Source organism: Sminthopsis crassicaudata, chromosome 5, assembly GCF_048593235.1.
Source record: "Sminthopsis crassicaudata isolate SCR6 chromosome 5, ASM4859323v1, whole genome shotgun sequence".
Classification (NCBI taxonomy): domain Eukaryota; kingdom Metazoa; phylum Chordata; class Mammalia; order Dasyuromorphia; family Dasyuridae; genus Sminthopsis; species Sminthopsis crassicaudata.
In genome coordinates this window covers 282,189,001-282,212,878 of record NC_133621.1, presented here as the reverse complement: position 1 = coordinate 282,212,878, position 23,878 = coordinate 282,189,001, and the positions used below count along the sequence as shown (strand labels likewise).

General features: G+C 39.3%; 1 protein-coding gene across 2 annotated transcripts in view; it reads right to left on the bottom strand.

Moving 5' to 3' along the window:
• METAP2 (methionyl aminopeptidase 2) overlaps positions 1–13,363 on the bottom strand; it is a 40,815-nt gene extending 27,452 nt beyond the window's left edge. The window contains exons 1-2 of one of the 2 annotated variants that reach the window (XM_074271298.1): positions 13,107–13,363; positions 2,443–2,550 (exon numbers count right to left, since the gene is read on the bottom strand). In XM_074271298.1, the coding sequence (XP_074127399.1) occupies positions 2,443–2,550; positions 13,107–13,263 (265 nt within the window). In that variant the 5' untranslated portion in view covers positions 13,264–13,363. The remainder of the gene's footprint in view (positions 1–2,442; positions 2,551–13,106) is intronic. The other variant, XM_074271299.1, reaches the window with a different exon arrangement.
• Between the last annotated feature and the right edge of the window lie 10,515 nt (positions 13,364–23,878).

The window sequence follows — 23,878 nt, the reverse complement described above, 5'->3', positions numbered from 1 at the left end:
GATTAAGTCCTATTAGGAACTAGCAAGCTCTCTGAGGATAAAGGGTTTCATTTACTTTCTTTGTATTCCTAGAGCTTAACAGTGCCTATGCATAGTGATTGATTTTCCAAATGTAATCATAGGATTATACTGGGAAAAAAGTGAATTAGGATGGGGGGAGAAAATGGATTTATTAAGAAATGCCAGTGATTTTTAAAAAAGATACATATTTTTTAAAAAAATGATTATAGTACGGTTGTGGAATATTGCATATATACTTTTCATGTATAACAGGTCCCTTGATAAATAAGAGACTATAAACTGATGGCAGAAAATGAATGATAATAGTTGTAAGAGTTTGCTCATTTCTAACCCTTTCACATGCATTATCTCATTTGATTCTTACAACAATCCTGTGAGATAAATAACAAAATAATTATTGAATAATTAAATAAGAAACTATGTAAAATGGGGTCATTTTTCAGAAAAGGAAACCCAGGCTCCAAGATATATATGAAATTACACAGCAAGTGGCAAAGATGGAATTTCTATCCAAACTTCCTGACTGACTCCAAGTCACCAGCCCCTATAATGCCTGTAACTCTCAGCTCATGATAGGCACTCTTAAGATTTGTTGGTTGATTATGGCCTCTCAACCAAGTGGATACAGCTCTAAACACTAGTGATCAAAAAGGGTTTGTAAATTGACAGATTAAGCTAGAAGGAACCTTAAGAGTTAATTAGTTTAAATCCCTCATTTTAATCATGGTAAAAGAGCTCTTATTTATAAAGAATTTTAAAGTTGATAGTAAAGCACTTTCATCTTACCAATCCCAAAAGGTAGGTGATCCAATTATTATTGTCCTCACTGGTTAGAGAGGTTGATCATAAAAATTAAGTAATCCATCCAGAGTCACAGAACTAATGTTACAAGAATTCAAATGTAGTAATATGAACTAATATCATATTTTATATAGTACTTAAAAAAATCCTTTCTTCAAGATAAGCGAGAAAGGCAGAATAAGCCTTAGTTAAAGGTGGGGCTAACTCTGCCTGACACGCTAAGATAAAAGGTACTTCCAAGTCAGTGACTTGCTAGTAAAAGCCTTACACAATTCTAACACAAAAAAAATATAGCTAATTCAACAAGGATAGAACAGCACTTAGTATGTGTGTGTGTGCATTTTGAGAGGGGATGCCTGGTAGACTAGTTTTATCACACCATTTTGCAGAACTTCCAGGAACTACTGTATACACAGAAGCAATCAATTTCCTTCAATTAATAAGGAATTTGTCTTTCAAATAATTCAAAAGTGATTTTATACACTGTTCTCAAAATATCCCTAATGAAGTCTAAAGTGGGCCAAGAGTGACTTTTAAATCTAGTCAGCCTGGTTTTCTCTTCCCCAGTCAAGAATGGGTTCCCAGCCATTCTGTGCATCCCCCCCCACAGCCCCTCAAACAAAACAAGTACCTTCATGTTTCCTGAACAATGAGTCATAAAGTCCTTCAGTAACAAAGGAGAAGGGTCAGGCAGGCAGCATCAATCCAACGTGGTATTAGGTTTGAAAAGATGAGCAAGGACTGGTGACAATCTCTGCCCCCCAAGTGGAGGCTGCAGAGAACTGTTCAACTCTTTTTTTCCAAGATAACATGAATACTAGACTCTCCAAATCCCTAAAACATCCCAGTCATAGGCTGGTTTTTAGTTAATTTTATTGTTGTGTAAGATATAAATATAGCTTTATACACATAAGGCACAGGAGTTGGACCAGTGATTTCTCTGGCATTGGGTGAATGAACAGTAGACATGGAGACCTTCTTTACAATACAAGAATTCAGGTCTTCCTGCTTGGTTTCCACTGGACCACACTTCAAGTTCTGGAGCCATAGTCACAAGGACCCCAGTTTAGACCTTATCTCCGCCACTCACTCCTTGTGCCCACCTCCAGCCAAATTACTTTGCTTTCCTGATTCCCACTTTCCTTGTCTACAAAATGAAAGAGTTGAACTAGGGAGACCTCTTGGATCCCATCCAATTCTAAATCTATGATTCTAAGTGACAAATATCACCATTTGTTTGGTGAATTGTACAAATTACTGATAAAACCAAGGCCAAAGGTCAGAAAGTCCATGGTCACATGGCTAGTAAATGGGAAGAATTGGGATTCAAAACCTTCTGATCCTGGGCAGAAGGTTCTTTTCACTGTTATAATGCCCTGATAGCACCAAGATTTCTTGCACAGGTTAAAAAGATTCTACAAAGTGTTTTTCTGGCTGGGACCAAAAGGTTGTAAGATTAAATTAATTATCTGATATTTATAGAGTTCTCAAATTTGCAAAACACTCACACCAGCTCATTATGAATCAGCTTATCACTTTCCTCTTCTTGTCACTGAACTTAAACACTGGATAAAATAAACTTTAGATACCCACTCACCTCCCCCATGCCCCCCCACCTACCTTCATCATCATCCTCTTTTTCTTTGTCCTCCAGGGCCTGTTTTTCCAGCTGTTTGGCTACCTCATCCACTGAAGTCGCCGATTCTCCCTCCATTTCCTGTTGTCCTGCTGGTTAAATAATGTTGTTTAAATCAAGGCTCAATGACAATGACTTAAAAACAAATACTAGACCCTCTAGAAAATGAATTTACAAAAGGATTCCACTTTCAAATTCAGAAAAACAAAACATCAGAAATGTGCAATTGGTGGGACTTCTGTAGTGTCAGAAATGAACATTAATAACATTATACTTAAAAATAAAATCAATAAGCATTTACTGAGTGATTACTACACACCAAGCACTAAGTTAAGGGCTGGGATACAAAGATAAAAGTCAAACAATTCCTGCTTTCTATATATACATTTACATTTCAGTATAAACCAGTTGAATGTTTACTTACATAAGCTGTTGTAGTGAGTGGAATAGAAAGGGAGAATCTCTGTTGGATTGAATGCCCAGTTGGGGAACTATTTAACAAATTATTAGATATTATTCATCAATTCAACAAAATGCACAACACAGGGACATTTTTCCCCCTCAAGAGATTTAAAGTTTAGTTAGGAAGGATAAATAGAAACTATTTAAACAACCATATAAAGTAGTATATGTTTAGAGCCCGAATGAGTTGTTGAAGATGATCTATACCTGAACACTGTCAGACCCATACCAAAGCACCAAAGAGGAACAGGGATAGGTACCATCTATCAACTTTGTCAGCTGCTACGTATGCATTTCTAGGTCACAGATCCTGGAGTAATGTTCCAGGAAGAGAGGCTGGAGGTCTTCAGAAGGAGAAACACAATAGAGTCTTAGTTCCAAGCATCTAGCTCAGCCTACTGGGAATAACCAAGGCAGGAATCCCAAACCAAGAGGGAACCTACAATCCCAACAAGTTTGCCAGCCAGCTAACAGGGACTGAATCCAGGAGTACCTCACTATTAGTCAAATCCAAACTCAGGTTAAGGAAACAGCTATCAGACTCTGTCCAGGATCAGATTATTTTAAGAGTACAAGGAGCTTGTGAGTCTAGTCTGCGCCTGAGATCCTAAAATTCCTAGAATAACACCATCCAATATCCCAAGAAAGCAGCAATAAAACCAACATGGCAGAGCCCAAATCGAACACCAAGCCCAAAATCTAGAAAAACAAAACAAAACAAAAAACCAACTAAACAAACAAAAAAGAATCCTACTATAAAGATCTATTATGGTGGCAAGGAAAGCTCCAGCCACAAACCCAGAAGAAAAGAATGACTCCAAAAATTTACAAACAAAACCTGAGAGAAAAAATAGCTTAGGTATCTGCTCAACTGGAATTCCTAGAAGAGGTGAAGCAAGAAATGGTGAGGGGGGAGGAGGGAGGGAAGAGAGGAGTGGGGGTGTGTGAAAGTGTGTTAAAAGCTAATTTTTTTTTTTTAAATAAACAAAATGAGTACTTGAAGAAAATATTGGAAAAAGAAATGAAAGCTGTGGGAAAAATTGGAAAGGGATTTGACAGCTTGGCACAAAAGACATAGAACTTTGTCCAAGCAACAAATTCCCTGAAAATTAGAACAGTTCAAACCAAAGCTAATGACTCCATGAAACAAGGAATATTAAAATAAAGTCAAAAGGCTGGGGGGAGGGGGGGATTATGAGATATTTCAGAGGAAAAAGAATTGACCTGGAAAACAAAACAAAACACAACAAAACAAATTTAAGAATTGATCTCAAAAATGGCCTAGACATCAGATTTCAAGTTATCTTTTAAAAGAACACTGGTCAGATAGCTTAGAACCAGAAGGCAAAGTGGAAACAGAATCAACCAGTTATCTTCTGAAAGAAACCACAAAATAAAAACTCTCATTAATATCATAGCCAAAATTCAGGGCTTCCTGGTGAAAGAAAAAATACTGTAAGCAACCAGAAAGAAAGAATTAAAGTACCAAAGAGCTACAGTCAGATTCACAAACAACTTGGCAACCACCATGATTAAGGAATATAGTTTGGTTGGAATAGTCTTCCAGAAGACAAAGGATATAAGTTTAAAACAAAAGATAACTTACTCAGCCAAAAGTGAATATAATATTACAGAGCGGGAAATTGGAACATTAAGCCCAGAGCTATAGTGAAATCTTGATTTTCAAACACAGAAGTTGATAAACAAAAAGATAAACATGAATGAAGTTATGATAAATTACTAAACAAAGAACACATAAGAAAGAGAAATAAACTGCCTGCATTTAAACAAACATGAGATAATAATACATATGGTCCCCCTATGAACCTTATTAGGATCAGAAGCTGAAGGAGTCTAATTAGACAAAGTCTGGGAGTGGATCTGGTATTTATCGATGATTTTAAGAACAGAAAAGGAGGGAAAGGAATACCTTGAGGAGAAGGGGGAAAAAGAACGGATGATTAGGGAAAAAAATTTCACATAATCAGCTCACAAGTAAACTTATATGAACAGGAGGAGTTGGATAAACACATGGTATTTCAACTTCTCTCATCTGAAATGGTCAAAGGAAGGAATACTTGTTTGTGGTTGAGCACAGAATAGGGAAATTATTAGGTGGGGAAAAGGAGGATAGAAGCCAGGGTAGATTTAATCCTAAACAAAACAAAGTATGCAGAATAATATTTGTCAGTCTTTTTGAGATTGCAAACAATAGGACTTTGAAGGAATACCTTTAAGTTATAGAATATGAATATGATGCAGTATTACTTTACTAAAAAAATGAAAGATGGTTTTAGAAAAACATGGGATGACTTGTATAAACTGATGAGTAAAGTAAACAAGTCCAGGAGAACAATTTGTACAATGACAATAATTTGGTAGACTAACAACTTGGAAAGAATTAGGAATTCTTATCAATATAATAACCATCCACAATTCTTGAGAAACTAATGATAAAATATGCTATATACCTCCTGAAAGAGAATGATTGTATTGCCAGATGAGAGAAATACCCTCAATATACCCAAAGAGAAATACTGGAGGAGAAGGCAGGAGAAATGGGGGGGAGGCCCATAAACAAGATCAATGTGAAAATTTGTTTAGCTTGAGTATGCATTTTGTAAAGCAGTTGCTTTTTTAAAAAATTTTATTCTAAACTGGCAGAGAGATGACAGAACAGTGGATTTTTGCTATTTGAAAAAAATTTTTTAAAGTTATATGTAGAATATCATGCTAGGTTCAAAAGCAGATTAATTTAAAGCATATTTCCTGCCCTCACAAAATTTGACATAGAAAAAATGGAAATGACACCATTATTGGAAAAATGTTAACAGTGTTAACATTAAGTTAACCTTTGGCCTTGTTTTGTTCAACATTATTATTATTCACGATTTCAATTAGGAGATAATGATATGGTTTATCCATCTCTCTTCACTGCAAGTCTCCTCCTGTTGTTGAATTCCTTCCTGGAACCTCCATTACGGAAAATACTAACGTTAGCTACACATTTCTAAACTGGCTCAGTTCCTAACTCTCCAGACTACATATTCCCCATCTCTGTACACCATTCCTTATAGGTACTTTCATTACTCTTCACCTCTTGAACTCCTCTTAAGTATCCCCCCCCCCCCAACAGAAGATAAACTCTTTGAAGGCAAGGACTGTCGTACATTTTGCTTATATTGCTTTCCCTCTGCCCAACAGTGGCTGGTGATTAGTAATCTTTCTTCTAGGGGCAGCTAGGTGGCGCAGTAGATAAATCACCAGCCCTGAATTCAGGAAGACCCGAGTTCAAATCTGATCTCAGACACTTAACACTTCCTAGCTGTGTGACCCTGTGCAAGTCACACACAAGTTTTCTAATCTAACTGACCTCCCAATTTGCAAGTGACACAAAATTGAGAGGCTCAGACAAAATTTGGGATAACAAAAGCGTCCAGCCTTAAAGAATGATGAGTCAAGTTGAGGTATGACTATATCACATATAGGAATGCCCAAAGCTTGATAAGAATGAACAGTGTGACAGGGCAACCAAATGAACGAATGCGATGCTAGGCAGCATGAATCCCAGTGAATGGGATGAAGCCCCTGGTATCCTCTGCCTTGATCAAACTACATCAGGCGTATTACGGTCTATTTTGAGCATCCTGATTTAAGGATAAATGGCAAACTGGAACATCGATATTGGAGGATGGTTAGATACTCTAAGTTTAAGTCATACAATACTTACAGCTGAAGTAAATAAGAACAGTTAGCTGAAAAGTAGAAGAATACAGTATATTTTCAAGTATGTTGAAGTGCTATTAAGTAGGAGAGAAATTTTAACCTCAGAATAACAAGTAGGAATAGTGAGTAAAAGTTGCAAAAAGTTAGATTTCAACTAACAATTATAGGTATGCAAAAAAAATAGAATATGTTGTCTCCAATGTTAAGAAGTTCCCATCACCAAAGAAAAAATCTTCAAACTAAGCTTACAAGTCTGCCTAAAATATAGACTGGTGGGAATTAGGTTGTAGATAGATGTGCTTGGCACAGTGGAGACAGAGGGTCTGAATTCAAATCCAGCCACAGTCACATTATTTCTGTGCCACTAGGCAAGTCATTCAAGTTCCCACTTCCTAAAATGGAGGGACTGAATAAAATGACCTCTGAAATACCAAGGTACTGTCCTGGCCCCTTTGCTCTCCCTACACTCTCTTCTCAATTGTATACACAAGCTCAAAGGAGCCTCTCTTCTCTCCTCATCTCACATCACCAACTGCTTACTGGATGTCCCACAAATATCACAAATATTACATGTCCAAAACATAACTGGTTCTGCTTCCTCCCCCAAACTCTCTCTACTACTTGATTTAATTATGCCTGTTAATAAAAGACACTATTTAACTTCCAGTCTCCAGGTTTACCATCTCTGCCATTTCTATCCTCAAGTCCTTATTTTCTCCTTATCTCATATACTCAATTCCGATCTTTTGGTCTCTCCCTCCAAAACATCTTCTGTATAAGTCCCCTTCTGTACAACCACTGAGCCAACATTCTAGTGCAGACCCTTATTGCCTCTCCCTAGACTACTGCAATGACACAACTCAATGTTTTCCTTCCTCACTTCTCCCCACTTCAGACCCTCCTCCACAGAGCAGCCAATTTGACCTTGATACTCCCTTCTTCAGGTGCTTCCTCTTGCCCCAGATTTTAGGAAATACCTTCACAACCTGACTCTAACCTTGTTATACATTAATTACTCCCCTTCCAGCACTCTACAGTTAAATTAGCTTTTCTTCCTTCTTTCACTACCAACTCATCAAATAAATGTCCTACTTCAAAGCTTGGTCAAACACTTTTTCTGAGGCACTCCACTACTCTAAGACCTCATTCTAAGCTGATATTATTCTAAAATAATGGTGACATTTCCCATCTTCAACCCAAGCCTTTTCCAATCCCTGCCCCCTCCCCAATTAAACTCCCTATTTTATACTTGTTTCAGTTACATATACATAAAACTATAAACACATATGTTTCTCTAAATCTTTATGAATTCCTTGAAAGTAGGCATTACTTCATACTTTATATCCCCAGAATCAAGCACAGGGGCTAGTACACAGAAATGTTTGCTGATGGATTTATCTGCAATGCCAGGATTCAATTCAAGAATACTGTTTTGGGACTGATGACCTAAGATCCCTTAAGGTTCCTTCCAACTCAAGAAAATCTGTGCAAAAGAAAAGCTAAAGAACAAAAAGCTGGGCCTTTAACACTTCGAGGACCTGTGATTTCATATTCTCCCAATGACCCAGACCACAAACTTATTGGGCCTTAACATTTCAAACATACATATATAAAGAAATAAAAATAGAAAAACATGATCTAGTGAGGTACCGCTGAGATTTTCTTAACTAAACTGTTCCTGAGATAACATTCAATCCAATACCAGATCATACTCAAACCAGGATGACGGGATTTCCCAGGTCATCTTTATATCTCGAGAAGTAATGGTATAGTAATTTAGAGAAAGAACCAAATAACTATAAAAGAAAGTCAGAGTGCGTTATTATCAATGGAAAGTGCTATATAATGTGAAGGAAGATAAGTCATTACCAACCTGGAAAATACGAAGAGATCAAAAAGGATTTCAGGAGGAAGAGCCACAAAAATATGGCACCTTTCATAAATTTGCCTATGAATGCTTACCTCACGATTTTGTGAGATTGATGAGTTTATAATTTTATATATAAATATATATATATATATATATAAAAACATGTAAAACTGATGAGGAAACTACATCTCTCTTAAGAGTGTTTTAATAGATTTTAACATATTTACTATATATTGGATTGCTTGCCATCTAGGGGAGGGGGTGGGGGGAAGGAGTGGAAAATCTGAAACACTAATCTATGCAAGGACAATGTTTTAAAAGTATCTTTGGAGCAGCTAGGTGGTGCAGTGGATAGAGAGCCAGCCCTGAAGTCAGGAAGACCTGAGTTCAAATGTGACTTCAGACATTTAACATTTCCTAGCTGTGTGACCCTGGGCAAGTCACTTAAAAAAAAAAAAAAAAAAAAAAAATCTGTGCATATGCTTTGAAAATAAAAAGCTTTAAAAATAAATAATAATAATAAAGTAATTTAAGTAACTGGATTTAAAAAGTGATAGAGCCAGAACTCCAAATCCAAGGAAATCCCCATTAACCACACAGTAGAAACGAGAGGACAGTTATCATTAATTCATTCATCAGAAATTCACTAAGGACCTACTACAGGCAAGACACTCCAGATGCAATTTTTTTTTTTTTTTTTTTTTAAATTCCCTGCCCTTAAAGGGCTTATTGCCTATCCAGGGAGACACTATACACTCCCAACTAATTACAGTAACAATAACAGCTAATATGTATTAAAATGTTAAGGGGCAAAGTTCTAGGAAATTATAACACTCAGTGAGTACATTCAGTGTCTGCAATCAATTAGAGCTGGAAGGAACCTCAGAGACCCCTAATCCAATTTCCTCATTTTACAGTTGAAGAAACTAATACAAAGAAGCATGAAATATTGTTTCTTCACAGATTGTAAATGTATCTGTAGATTCAGGACAAAATACATTAACATACATACATTTTAATTGTTCAGAGAGAGGAAGGAGCAAATAAGGAAGGTATATTTAACATGTATTGGTCAACCTGCCATCTGAGGGAAGGAGGGGAAAAACTGAAACAAAAGGTTTGGCAATTGTCAGTGCTATAAAATTACCCATGCATATATCTGGTAAATAAAAAAAATAATAATAATAAAATAAAATAAAGAAGGTATATTCCTAACCAGGCATGCCAGGTGATAAGCTGCGAAAAAAAAGCTTGGAGTCATATTATAGAGGACAAATTTAGACTGAACTTTATGGATTTTACCTTTAAACCAAGAAAGACCAGATTCCCATCTCCGGTTTGGCTATCCTTTAACTGCCCTAGGTATTGTCCTCTCAAATTGGGCAGATGGCTTCTAAAGAGCAGAAGCCATTGTTTAATTGGCTAGTCTGAATTTTAAAGACCCCAGAAGGTTACCCAAAAGAAGGACACTGTCCAAAATGGCCTCTAACTGATATACTACCTTTCTACTCACAGAATGCTATCTCGCTTGGAAAACTTGAATATCCTTTCTTTTCTTTCTCACAAAAAAACAAACAAACAAAAAAAAAAATCAGCCAATCAATCAACAAGCATCTAGTGCCTAAACTTCAGGGGCAAGTACAGTCCTGAGGAGCAAGAACTATTCCTGGGTTTAAGGAACTTCCATTCCAAGTTTTTCTCCCTTCCCCATCCGTTTTTCTCACCAGGTCCCCTTTCCTTTTATTCAACAAACCATTCAATTGAATTACTTAACATGGCTGGAACTGACAACAGTATTTGTGGAACTTATAATCTTAATTTAAAATCAGATTAAATGCTTTATATTTCTTTTATTAAAAAAAAAAACCTAAATAAAGTGGCTTTTCTTTGGATACATGACCTTATTTGTGAAAAAAATGAACAATTAATGGAGAAGGTCAAGAAGGACTTCAGAAGAGAGATAAAAGGGTAACATGCTGGATAAATGGAAGGGGAAAGGAAAATGCTGACCAAGAGTCAGTCTTGTAACAATCCTAAACAGAGTGTCACAATGGGAATAGAAAGAGATTAAAGGAGACATTTTCAAATAAGACTTGATAACTACTTGCAGTTATTGGAAGTAAGGGAGGAACAGGAGTTCAAATTTATTCCAAAGTTTTCAGGTAAAAGAAGACCAGTTTAGACTCTGAGAAAAAAGGGGAAGTCAGGCAAGGAGGCTATTTTTGGTGGGACAACTGTTCATCTCTGCCTGAAACAGCATGAAGCAAACAACCTCTTAATCCTATCTTGCTAATTACTGAAATGACTTTTATAAATTACTTAAACAAGGACCAACATTTACCCTTAGTGCTCTAATACATAATCTCAAGAGTTCTCCACAAAATCAGTGAGGTTGGTAATCTATCCATTTTATAGATGAGCATACTCAGACCCGAGGAGATGAAGTGACTACCCCATGGCAGAGCACACCAAATCCAAAAAGATTAAGGTTACCATGCAATAGTGGCAAGATTCTAGCCTGTGCTACCTTCAAGATTTTGGTGGCCACTTCTCCTTGAATTCCATGGTGTAACACTAGACATATCACTGAATGTCCTGGTCTTCTGTAGTAAATGAGAGAATGGGATGAGCTAGTAGTTTTTTTTTTTGCTGAGACAATTGAGGTTAAGTGACTTGCTCAAGGTCCCACAGCTAGGATGTGTTAAGTGTCTGAGGCCACATTTGAATTCAGGTCCTCCTGGTGACTTCAGGGCTGGTGCTCTATCCACTGCGCCACCTAGCTGCCCCACAAGTTAGTAGTTTTTAAGTGTTTTTACATACCTCTCCTATTTCTCCACAACTGCTCTCAGGCTTTTCATGTTAAAAAAGTACAGAGCAAAGTTAGGCTTGGATACCTTCTCTGGGCCAGGTTGCTCACCTATAGTCAAGGACTACCCTAGATAACTTTCCTAGCTATCCCTCTCATACATACTCATTTCCAAATACCTCACCCACTTCTGCCTAATCCTGAAAGGCTGTAGCATCATCCTTCAGAGGACAGTCCAACAGTCAACAAGCATTCAGTAAGAGCCTACAGTGCGCCAGGCGCTATGCTAAGTGCTGGAGCCCTTCAAAACAAAAATGAAATAATCCCTTTCACATAAGGAGACTAAATCTATTAAGAGATGGAAGGCAGGAGGGGCGCATTCCAAAAAGCACTGGAATTATGAAGGAAACCTTAAACAGCTTCTGCCCACGTTCACATTCCATAAGGAGATACAGAAAGTAATGGGCTATAGACAAGATGAGCTAAACAAGACACATTGGAATATAAATGGCTAGAGAAAAGCTTGGAAGGGAAGACGATACCCCTGGGAAAAGCTTCCCATACAAGGTGGGACATGAGCTGCACATGTCCTGAAGAAACGATTGTTGAATGAAAATATTAAGAAAAAATAACTTGAGATGATTTTTGTAATCTTTAAGTTGTGACTATCTTTCCAACCTCAAGCACAATATTTGGTATAAACCCAGTAATAAAATACTTGTTAACCGATACAAGAGTAAGAAAGAAAAATTTTCATTTATGCCAGTCATCCTGGTAAACTTTAGAGTTGTGTCTCAACTTTGCTTGCTGCCCTTAGTAGAGTTTTAACAAACTGATTTGATAAAAGATTAAAGAAAAAAAATTCTCAATTTTGATTTTTGCCGCTCTCAGCCTATCATCCAGTCAGGATCTAATAAATGCCCGATGACTGATAAAGATTAAGAATATTGAGATCATCGTGTAAACTTTCAGTCGGGTCCCATGGACCTTTCCCTGGCTTAGCAGAGTACTCAGCACAAAGTCGCTAAACGTCGATCAAGCATCGACGGGAAGACGGGCAGGGCACCGGACTTGGAATCAGAAGACCCTCTTCATGAGTTTCCCTCCCGGCTCAGACACTTCCTGCACTATCCGGGAAGGAACGGCAAACCGCTGCGGGATCCTGTGCTCGCGAAGAGCTAGGCACGGCTGAACCCCACGCATCGGTGCAAAGGGAGGGCGATCCGGAAAGGCCAGAACTGGAGGGCAGAGCCCGGGAGTCCCGGCTAAGCGCTCGCTGAAGCGACCTTTCCCGACGTGCCAGAGAGCGCGGAGCGGCCCAGGGGGCCAGGACGGCCCGGGCATCGCTCCGAGGCTGGGCCCATTAAAGCCACCTCCCTTTTCCCCCCAGAAATTCCAGCCTCCGAGGATGCTGAGCTCAGGCAAACACTTCTCAGTGGACCCGGAGAGACCCCCGGCAGCGGCGGAACCTCCCTGCCCTCGCTAGCTTCAGCTCCTCAGCAGCTTGGGGGGAGGGGGGGTGTCTCAGCAGCCGAGTCCCAAAGGGTGGCTTTCACCCTTCCACCCACATCCCACTCCCAGCAGCCGATACGAGTCCAGGGAGAAACGGCCAAGGACAAGGGGACACGGTGGTCCCGACCCCTCCGGCTCCGAGGGGCTCGGAGGCCGGAGCCCTCCGGCCAAGGTGCCTCCGCTTCCTCTTCCTCCGGGCTGAGACGGCGGCGGCCTGGACCTGGCGCGACCCCGGGTCCGAGAGGCCTCCCAGCCCTCGCCCGCCCCTTTACCTGCAGCCCCGGCCTTGCCCTTCTTCTTCTTGCGGCGCTTCTTCTTGGCCGTCTCCTCGGCCGTGGCGGCCGCGCCGTCGTCCTTGTCGTCCGGCTCCAGCTCACCGTTCAGGTGCCTCTCAGAGGCCGCCGCCTGCGCCGCCTCCACGCCCGCCATGTTGCTAAAGAGAGAACGAGAGGGCGAGCTAGAGGGGCCCGCTCCCCGAGCAGCCGCCTGCGTTCGCCCCCGGCACCCGGCCGAGCCGCTCTCGATGGTGCGAAGAAGCGAGGGGCATGCCGGGACGGTTGGAGGACCCGGCCGCGGTCCTCCCGCCCCTGCTGGAGGGGCGGGGCCGGCCCGGAGCAGCCGGCCTCGTGGCGGACGGGGGAGGGGGAGCCTCCGAGGCCGAGGCGGGACCTGGGGCTCGCGTGACGTCACCCGTCCCGGCCGCTCCCCGAGCCCGCCGCGCGCCGGGGCGTCCTTTCCGTCCCAGGCAGGAAAAGAAAAGTTTGCTTCCCTCCTGCTTCCGCACGTCCCACGTGCGCCCGGAGGAGGAAGAACCCCCTCCCACGTGCACCAGCACGCACGCTCCCAAGGGCAAACCGCCTCTACCTTCCCGGGCGAGAAGTGCCCCTGGGCAGCTGCGAGCGTTCGGTGCTAGGATTGTGGCTGTCAGGAAAGAAAATGCGTCCTTCGCTTTAAAATCTTAATTAGGCGGAAAAGTTATGCAAGCCCGCTAGAGATTTTGACTATGTTTATCTTGTTAAGGGGGTTAGCAATTTCGCTTTTATTTTGCAATGAAGGGATGAGAGAAAATACATTAATATTCATTTTTTTAAAATTGGTAATTAGGTTCCGATGCATCCTGAAAAAGTTGGCATTGATTTTGCAGCGAGGGGGATGGGGAGGAGGAGAAGGGAAAAGATTTTATTTTATTAAAAAACTAAATTTGACTTTAAAATCTTCCGCACATGCACAAAAAGTTGCATCTTGTGCAAACGATTCTCGTTTTTAGGAAAACTCCTCCAGTTGCATTTTCTCTTGATTGGGCAAATAAACCACACCAAAACCTGCACGTTTTGCGGACATCCCGACACTACATTCTGTTCCGCCGGATGAAGTCCCCCAAATCAGGCACCTCGGCTTTTCTGATGCAAAAAAAAGGGGAAAAGTCGGGACCGCTGCGGGCAGAACCCGCCGAATTTGATTTGTTACTCTGTAGATTCAGAATCTGTAACTACTTAGTTGCAATAAATAAATAAATAATATCAATCATCTTTGGAATAGGGAAATCAAATTGGAAAGCTTTTATTAAATGTTTGCCATATGCCCGGCACGGTGCCAAACGCAGCGAATACGAAGACAGAGGAAAGACCATTCCTGTCCTCAAAACTGACATTTTAAAGGAGGAAAGGGGGTCCCTATGCCCCGTACCGAGTCCCCGACAGTCTGGAAGGGATTTAACACATCGTCGCCTTCAAGTCCTTCTTAAAATGGAGCGACAGAAAGAGGAAAAGAATACCAAGGGCAGGAGTACTTCCATGTGAGAATTCAAGGGCTAGAACCACCCAGAAGAGGTTTCTCCCGGCTTCGTAGGGAGTCTCCAGGGCTGGGAGCGCTGCCTGCAGGGGGAACTCCCAGAATAGGAAGCTCCCTTTCCAAGCGCGTGACCAACCTCCATGCCTGGAGTGACCCCCTGAAAGTCACTTCACATCTGTCCGCCTCGTTTTTCTCAACTGTTAAATTGAGGACCAAAATATCACCTACCTCCCGGAGCGGATCAAATACGTGTAAAGAACATATAGTAGGAGCGTTGATAAATGCTTGTTCCTTTCCTTCCTAAAATGATGTCCAATATCCTTCCTCACAATTACACCCAAACACGATAGGAATCCCAAGAAACAGCCTCACCAAGTAACCCCATTACCTACTCCAGGTAGGAATAGCACATTGGAGGCCATGGCGTGGTCCATATACTCCTGCTTTTCTGTTGATCCCATTCTACCTCTATTCTTCCTGGGGAGAGATGAAGGCTAAATATCTCTCATGTAGTACGTGCTTTCCTTCTCTATATCCCATTTCAAGTGCTTGTTCTAGAACAACTCTGAAAAAATCTGGGGGGGGGGGGGAAATATGTCCAATAGTACTTTCACTCTCCACCTGACGGTGCAAACTTTAAAGCCTATAGTAGTGAGTTATTATTGCCAGTATTATTGCAAATGAATTATTATTGCAGCTATTATTTCAGCTTTAATGTGAACACATATATAGCAGATTCAATTCAATAAGCATTTTAAATGCCTACTTTGTACAATGTATGTTTCCTTTTCCTTTTTTTTTGCCACAGTTTTCTTAAATTTATTTTTAACATTCATTTTTAAAAATTTGAATTCCAAATTCCTTCTCTCCCTCAAACCCTTCCCTCACTCCTTGGGAAGATAAGCAATATGATATAAACATGAAGCCATTCAAAACATTTTTCCATGTTGAGGGAAATAAACCAAGAAAATAAAATTAGCACTATACTTCAATCTGCCTTCAAATTTCATCAGTTTTCTCTCTCTCTCTCTCTCTCTCTCTCTCTCTCTCTCTCTCTCTCTGCAGTTGAATAGTAATTTATTTTTACATTTTGCCTCACTTTTTGTAATTTAATTGAAAACATTTTAAAAATCATCTATTTCTTTAAGGAATTGTGTTAGGGTAGATTATATATACAAAGACAAAAATGAAAAAACAAAAACAAACAAGAACTCCAGCTCTTTACTGATTCTGGAGATAGTCATGTAGTTCTTAACTTTCCATCTTTCTCCATTTTGCAACATTTGACATGTTGCCCAACTAGTTTGTTTAAACGGTTGACATAAGACTTTACAAATCTCATTTGATCCTCACAATAACTCTGGGAAGTAGGTTATTAGTATCCCCATTTAACTGAAGAAACTGAGGTGACTAACTCAGGATCACCACAGCTAAGAAGTTTCTGAAGCCAAATTTGAATTCAGTCTTCCTCACTGAGCAGGTGCTCTCTATAAACTCTCCACAATGTAGCAAGTTTACATCATCAGCTCAAATGTGGCAAAAGAGTAAATAGTATATAACTACATTGTGGGAAGTTCTTTTCATTGAGTATTCAAGGAGTTTCTTAGTGACAATGTAACTTTTCTGCTGAATTCCTTGGAAGCTGCATTTCCACAAGGTCTGTCCTTGGCTCTCAAAGCAGGAACTGTCATTAATTGTGGCAATTGCAAGAATGTTGCCAGGACACAGATGAAAAAGCCCAAATCCTCCAGCTACCCTTGTTCCCCTCCTCCCTCTTAAGCAATTTCCTCTCAGGGGCTTAGCTAGGTTGTTTTATTCCTCTTCACTGTCAGGCACTCAAATAAATCCAGGATTCCAACCAACCTGCTATTTTTATATAAGCCTCCCACGGACATGACCAAATCTCCCAACCAATGTCTACAGATTTCCATTGCACCCTGATAGACTGATTGACTGAATGACGGATTTAATGGACATCTAGCTCTTGTTCTCCCCTACTTCATATGAAGTATGATTGATTGAGTCAATCCATCTCTATTCTCCCTTGGCAAAGGTCTCAGGGATCAGTAGCAACTTAGTTGCTCTAAGATAGGTTAGAATGATTTATTGACTCTTAAGGAGCATCCCTTCCCTTGCTAAATGATTGATTGAGAATGAGATGAGGTCTTCCAGTCCCTTTACATCCCCTGGTGCTCTTCACAAAAGAGCAATACTTGTGGCAGATATGAGCAGCAGCAGCTGCAGTCAGAATACTTGGGCCTTCATTGTATGAGAATATCATGGACAATGATAGTTTTTCTCCTTCATCCTCGTTGTTACATTATCTTAATTGTACCATTATCTTCTCTGTGGCTATTTATTTATTACTACCATTAGTACTGCAAGGGAAGAGGACCAATTTCAAAACTCTTTTATTTTGCATGTTAGAGTGCTATCAATATTTTAAAAACATGGAACTAACCACAATGATATTTCCCCCTGATAACACAGGGGAGCATTTCCTTTTTTGTTCCTTTAAGAAGGGGCATTTCATATACCCCACCCAAGCTGGAAAATCTACAGAGGCTGAACCATAGAGATAATGAAACTTCAAGGGAAAGCCCTCAGATGCAAAATAGATATTTTCCCTACTGAAGAAAGGCTGTGTAGTGGAGAGAGTTCTGGGCCTGCATACTGGAGGACCTACATTCAAGTCCAGCTCCAGACATTCATTATTAGCTCTATGACCTTGGGCATTCAAGTGCAAAATAGAGAAAATGAAATTATCTGATTCCCAGGGTTGTTGTGAGAGTCATGAGAAAATATTTTCATAGTGTTTAGTACTGTGCTTAGCAAATAGTAGATACTATATAGTAAGTGGTCTAAATAGATGGTTCTATTTTCTCTGTTATTGTAGAGGCAACACTATTCTCTCGAGCCCTCAGACTTACACATAGGAGTTATCCTGGATTCCTCTTCTCAGTCCCAACTCTCTAATTCTCTATGGGACTGTATGTTGGGGTGCATATATACACATACATGAATAACACATACACATATATAATATACATATGTATGTGTACACACACACATACAAACATACATATACAACATGTTGCAAAGGTCTGTTGATTTCACCTTTGCATTTCTTAAAAACTCCCCCTTCTTCCCTCTGACACTTCCAGAATTCTGATGTAAACCCTTATCATCTCATGTCTAGATTACTACAATAGCTGGTGGTCTGCCTGCCTTTGTAGATATTTATTTGCATGCTGTTTCCTCCATTAAAATATAAACTCTTTGAGAGCAGAGACTAACTTTTGCCTCTTTTTTCCCCCTTAGAGCTAGAATATAGTAGGTGTTTAGTAAATGTTTATTGATTGGTTGTATAATAAGTGGTACTATATAATAGTTACTATATGCTTACAATTATTATTTTATTACTTATTAGAAAGGATGTGAGGCTTAAATACCCTAATTGCATATAAAGAAGCCAGCAAAACAGCAAACTTGTCTCCAGAGCATAGATTGCTAGGATATAAATATATCTTTGTCCCTTGCCATTCATCTATATAAGATTCCCAGAAGAATATGGGAGATAAAAATGACTGAATTTAAACCAATCACTCTAAGGCAACATGGAGTTGCAGAATGGAAAAAGGAGTTTTTCAGTCAGAAAGAACTTGTCAAATATTTGTCAAATGTTCTCTTGCCGGGAGGGGACAAACCATCTCAAGAGTGGAGTTTTTGAGGGAATCAAAGAAAAGAAGCTTCTACACTTACTTTGCCAAGAGATCTGAAAGAGCTCTTTAACATTCTATAAACAGAGCAATTTCAGAAGATCAATGGATAGACTCATCCAGTGGAGATACCATCTATCAGATACCACTGGAGGACAGCCTAGCAGCAGAGTAACCTGGCCCAATACAACAACAGCAGAATCCCTGATAAGGAGCTAGCACAGCATACTCTTTGATCCAGCAGCGTCTGCTGGGTCTGTATCCCAAAGATATCATAAAAGAGGCAAAAGGACTCACATGTGCAAAAAATGTTTCCAGCAGTTTTTTGTAGTAGAAAGGAATGGGAAACTGAGTGGATGCCCATCAGTTGGGCAATGGTTGAATAAGTTATGGTAAATGAATGTAATGGAATATCATTGTTCTGTGAGAAATAATGAACTGATGCTAAGTGATGTGACCAGAACTGAGAGAATATTGTACACAGCAACAACAAAATGACGGGATAATCGGATGTGATGGATTTAGCTCTCTTCAACAATGTGGCGATTCAAGGCAATTCCAATAGACTTGGAATTGAGAGAGAGTCATCTACATCTAAAGAGAACTATGGAGACAATGTGGATTGAAGCTTAGTATTTTTACCTTTTTCTTTTTGTTGTTTGTTTTTATTTTTTCTTTCTTGTGGCTTCCCTCCCGACTTTGATTTGAATTTTCTTGTACAACATGACAAATATTGAAATATGTTTAAAAGAATTGCACATATTTAACCTAATCAGATTGGTTGCTATCTTGGATAAAAGAGGGAGAAAAGTTTGGAATACAAAATTCTCTAAAAATGAATGTTAAAAACTATCTTTATAATGTATTTAGAAAAATAAAATATTATATTAAAAAAGGAACCAATACAGTCCCTAAATGATCAATTAGGATAGTATATGTCTCATGCAGTTGAAATACTATCACCTTAGAAGAAGAGCTGGACTACCAGTTCCCCAGAAAGACTATCAGAAACAGTCATCAGTACAGATCCTCCAGAGAGATAAATCTGCAGTTTCAAGATTTTGAGTTGACTTACCCATCTGTATTCCTTACATACGTTCCTACTACTATCATATCTTACAGACTCATCTTCTATGTTTCTGGAAGATTACACAGCTGCTATTTGGCAAAATGCTTTGTAATTATATTCCCCTGCCACACTATTTGAGAAAATAAATGCCTTTGGTAAAGACTTAACTAGATGTCCTGGTTCATTGTTAAAGAAAAGTCAGAAGTGGAGGCTTGTGAGCTAGTGTTTAGGTGAAGAGCCAGACACAGGGTTAACCCCAGAACCCTGGGAGTAATAACAGCCACTTCTCTGGGAACCCAAACTGCCATTGGCAGTTTGAATTGGGCTAATGAGCCCAGACAGGGGTATATTTATTTGTTTTTTAGGGGAAAAATAAAGCAAGAAAGAACATGTTTCTATGTTTAGAGTAGACATTTCTAACTCACCAATGGGTTTGAGGCCTGTTGGTTACCCTTAACAAGGTTAGTTCATCTGCCTAGATTTACCAGGTTGTGGCCACTGTGCATGCTATAACTTCTTGGATGCCACAGGTGAGAGTTAAGTGCCAAGTAGATCCCAAAGGTGGATGATCAACCCTGAAAAGGAATCAGTATCCCTCCCACCAGAGGTGCTAGTACTCCCTGAACACTCCACACACCCCAATGAAGTTATCTAGACCAGAGATGATGAACTCTAGTGGGTTCTCACATTTCCAAGTATGGTGGAATTTGATTAAAATATTATTGGTGTAGTATTTTCACCTTTTTGTTGTTTTTGTTTGCTTATGTATTTTTCTTCCTCATGGTTTTTCCCCCTTTGGAGCTGATTTTAGGTTGTTTGCTGTCTAGAGGAAGAGCGGAGAGAGAGAAAGAAAAATTTGGAACACAAGATTTTGCAAGGGTGAATGTTGAAAGCTATTTTGCATGCATTTAGAAAAATAAAATACTATTTAAAAATGAAATATAATTGGTAAATATTTAATAAAATAAGTAAAACTTCAACAAGATATGATCGCATTACATTTTAAAACTTAAGTCAATATGTTACCAGTAGGGATCTATATATATGAATTAGTGACCATCCCCCCCCACTGAGTTTGACACTGGAATATCCAAATTTTTTTATTGCACACCCCATTAATAAAACATTTTTGTGCATCTTCCTCTCCCCCAATTTGGAGCAGCTTGGTCGTGTAGTAAATAGAAGACCTGAAGTCAAGAACATTCATCTTCTTGAGTTCAAATCCAGCCTAAGAAGCTTCCTGATTGTGTGATTCTGGGCAAATCACTTACCTCTATTTACCTCAGTTTCTTCATTTGTAAAATGAAGGACATGGCAAACCACTCCAGTACTTTTGCAAAGAAAACCTTAATGGGATCATGATGAGTTAGACTTAACTAAACAACAACAAACCCTTAATTTATTTACTTATTTGTAAATTATAGGCATATACTACATACACAATCATTATTTGCAGCATAAAACACATAAGAAATTGACATTTTAAAAGAAGTAGAAAAAATGAAATGGCAGTTGATCATAAAATAAATTGGAAAGCACTGAATTTTAATGAGAAGATTATAGGAGAGGTAATGTGGGAGAAGTAATGTGGTCAGATCTGAACTCTAAGAGTATCACTTTGGCAGCTAATTGGAGGTTGGACTGAACGGAGAGCCACTTGAAGCTGAGACACCCATGATAATATTACAGTTATTCCATTTGTCCTAGAGATGAGGAGGGCCTGAGATTGGGTGGTGAAAAAAATTGAGAAAAGGAGACATTTTTCAAAAGACGTAGAAGAAGGGACAAGGTATGGTAACTGGGTATTGAGGATGAGAGAGGTGCTCAGAATGGATTGTAAACCCAGATTGCTGTTAGGATAGTAATATTAAAGATCAGAATGAATGGGGAGAGGGGTGGAGAGAAAGATAATGAGATCCTGCAATGCAGGTCACAACCCATCCAGCACTCTTGCTCATCCTGTATGTCATTTTGTCCCACCCCAAAATGAAAACTGCCAAGGTGGAGCTCTTAGTCAGTGATTTAAGTCCTCTGGGAACACAGGTGCCCTCCAGGGGCACCTGCTAAAGTACTAATGTTATCTGAAGAAGTAGGTGTGCTTGGGAACAGAGAATTTTCTCAATGGAATCTGGGTTGGGTTTTGAAGTAGTGATTATAACTACCCTCTAGAAAGCTAAATTAGAAAAGAGAAGGCTGGGAACTGGCAAAAAAAAAGCTTGTGTGTGTGTGTGGGGGGGGGGGGAGGTATAGATTTAATTGTAAAGAAACATTGGAGGAGGGGCAGCTAGATGACCCAATGCAAAGAGCACCCCAGTTCAAATCCAGTCTCCAACACTTAAAGCTTACTGTGTGACCCTAGGTAGGTCACTTAGCCCATTTAATTTGCCCTCCCCCCCAAAATGGGTAGGAAGCATTATAGCATAGTGGATGGATTACTAGACTTAAACAGGGACATTGTTCTACAGGGGGCATCACTTATTTTTTGACTCAGTTTTCTCTTCTCTAAAATGTAGAGTGTTGAAGGCAAAATATCAATACTGTACTTAGTTTTATTAATTCATCATTATTCCAAATTCAAGAATTTTCCTAGCTTAGAAAGAGAAATTTCAAACTGACAGGGCTTCTTACATGCCCTTGAACATTTTCCCCCACAAATCATTTTGTACTTCAAATTTCAAAGGATTCTTGAGCAAGAAGGTTTCATAATATAATAAAATATAAAGTTCAAGGTAAGGAAAAAATTTACATTTTGCCTCCTTGCTGAGAAATAGTTAATCTTTTGAGAAAACCTTTAGAAAATAATTTTCCTAAAACTATCAATCTTTCTGAGATCCCTTCCCCAAAAGGTCCTCCCTTAATCTGACCATATATTATCAGGTGATCATATCATATCAGGTGGTCATATTACCTAAAGTTAAAAAAGAAATAAAGAAAAACTTGTTTTAGGTAGATTCTTATCGTAAACCCTTCAGGACACCAGAAAAAGGTTACAGCTCTTGGGTAGATCAATCAAGGGCAGCTGGATAGGGTGGAAAGTAGACTATGGGGACTGGAGTAAAAAAAAAAAAAAAAAAAAAAAGATTCATCTCAGACACTTGGTAGCTGGGTGACCTTGAGCAATCCACTTAATCCTGTTTGTTTCAGTTATCTCATGAGAAGAAAATGGCTAACTGCTCCAGTACCTTTCCCAAGAAAACCCCAAATGAAGTCACAAAGAATCATCACCAAACAACAATAAAAGAAATTTCTTCCTTCTGTTGGGTTAGATTATTTCTTTAGGATGGATCAAATACTTCTTTTCCTTATCTTGTCCCTCCCCCAAGGTAAGAATTCTTCCAGAGCTGATCAGAGAGAAGGGAGCTGGACAATGTATACAAAAGGGGAGAAGGAAGCTTTTGTTTCTTTTTTTTTTTTAAGCTTTTGTTTCAAGGGGTTCATGTGGCCTAATAGATCCATTGCTGGATCTGGAGTGAACTTGAATCCCACTTCTAGCATTTATTACCTTCATGGTGGGGACATTAACCTTAACCTTTCAGCTCCCCAGTTGATGGGAATAATTATGCTTATACAATGTACCTGTCATATAGATTGTTATGAGAAGAGCTATATTTACATAAATCCTTCCATAAAACAGCTCTGTCTTCCTTGGTAAGGGGCTACCTAGACCACTCTAATTCTCAGTGATTACTCCATTCTCTGAACTTTTGTTTTACTTGTTATTTGTAGGATCAATATTCATATCCTTCCCCAATTAATGATTTCTTTTTCTATGTCAGTATCCTGTCTTCCTTCCTAGATTTCAAATCCCAAAGGGTGAGTCATAGCTCCTGATACCCCAGTAAATCACTAAATTCTATGTGTGATTAAAAGCTATATACGCAAAGAGTGGTTAATAATTCTGAAAAGGAGAATTATTTGAAAAAAATGAATGTATATGCACTTATTAAATGCTATTTTATTGTCAGGCTCTGTGATAAGTGCTAGAGATATAAATGCAACTAAGTAAGAAAATCCCATGGAATTTACAAGCTAACACAAGTTAGTGTTGCCCATGGAGGAGAATTTTGGAGAAATCAGAGAAAATGGTGATTGAAAGTAATTAAGGAACTTTATTGAGATTTCTTTGCTAGGAATAACAGCATTGATTTTATGACTGTTCAGGGTTTTCCTCTGTCTCAGACCACACTTGCTGTGTGATACTGAGCTAGTCACTTATCCCTGTTTGCCTCAGTTTCCTCAACTGTAAAATAGACTGGAGAAGGAAATGTCAAGACATTTCAGTATTTCTGCCAAGATGACCCCAAGTGGGGTCTTGGTGAATTGATATAGCTGAATAACTTAACAACATATTTCAATGCAAAGATATCCTGGTTCTTCTCTTTGGAGAGTTTAATTTCTTCTCCTAGCTAGCAACATCACTCTGATCTAATAGTTTTAAAAGCTAGAGATGAATAACAGCAGCAGC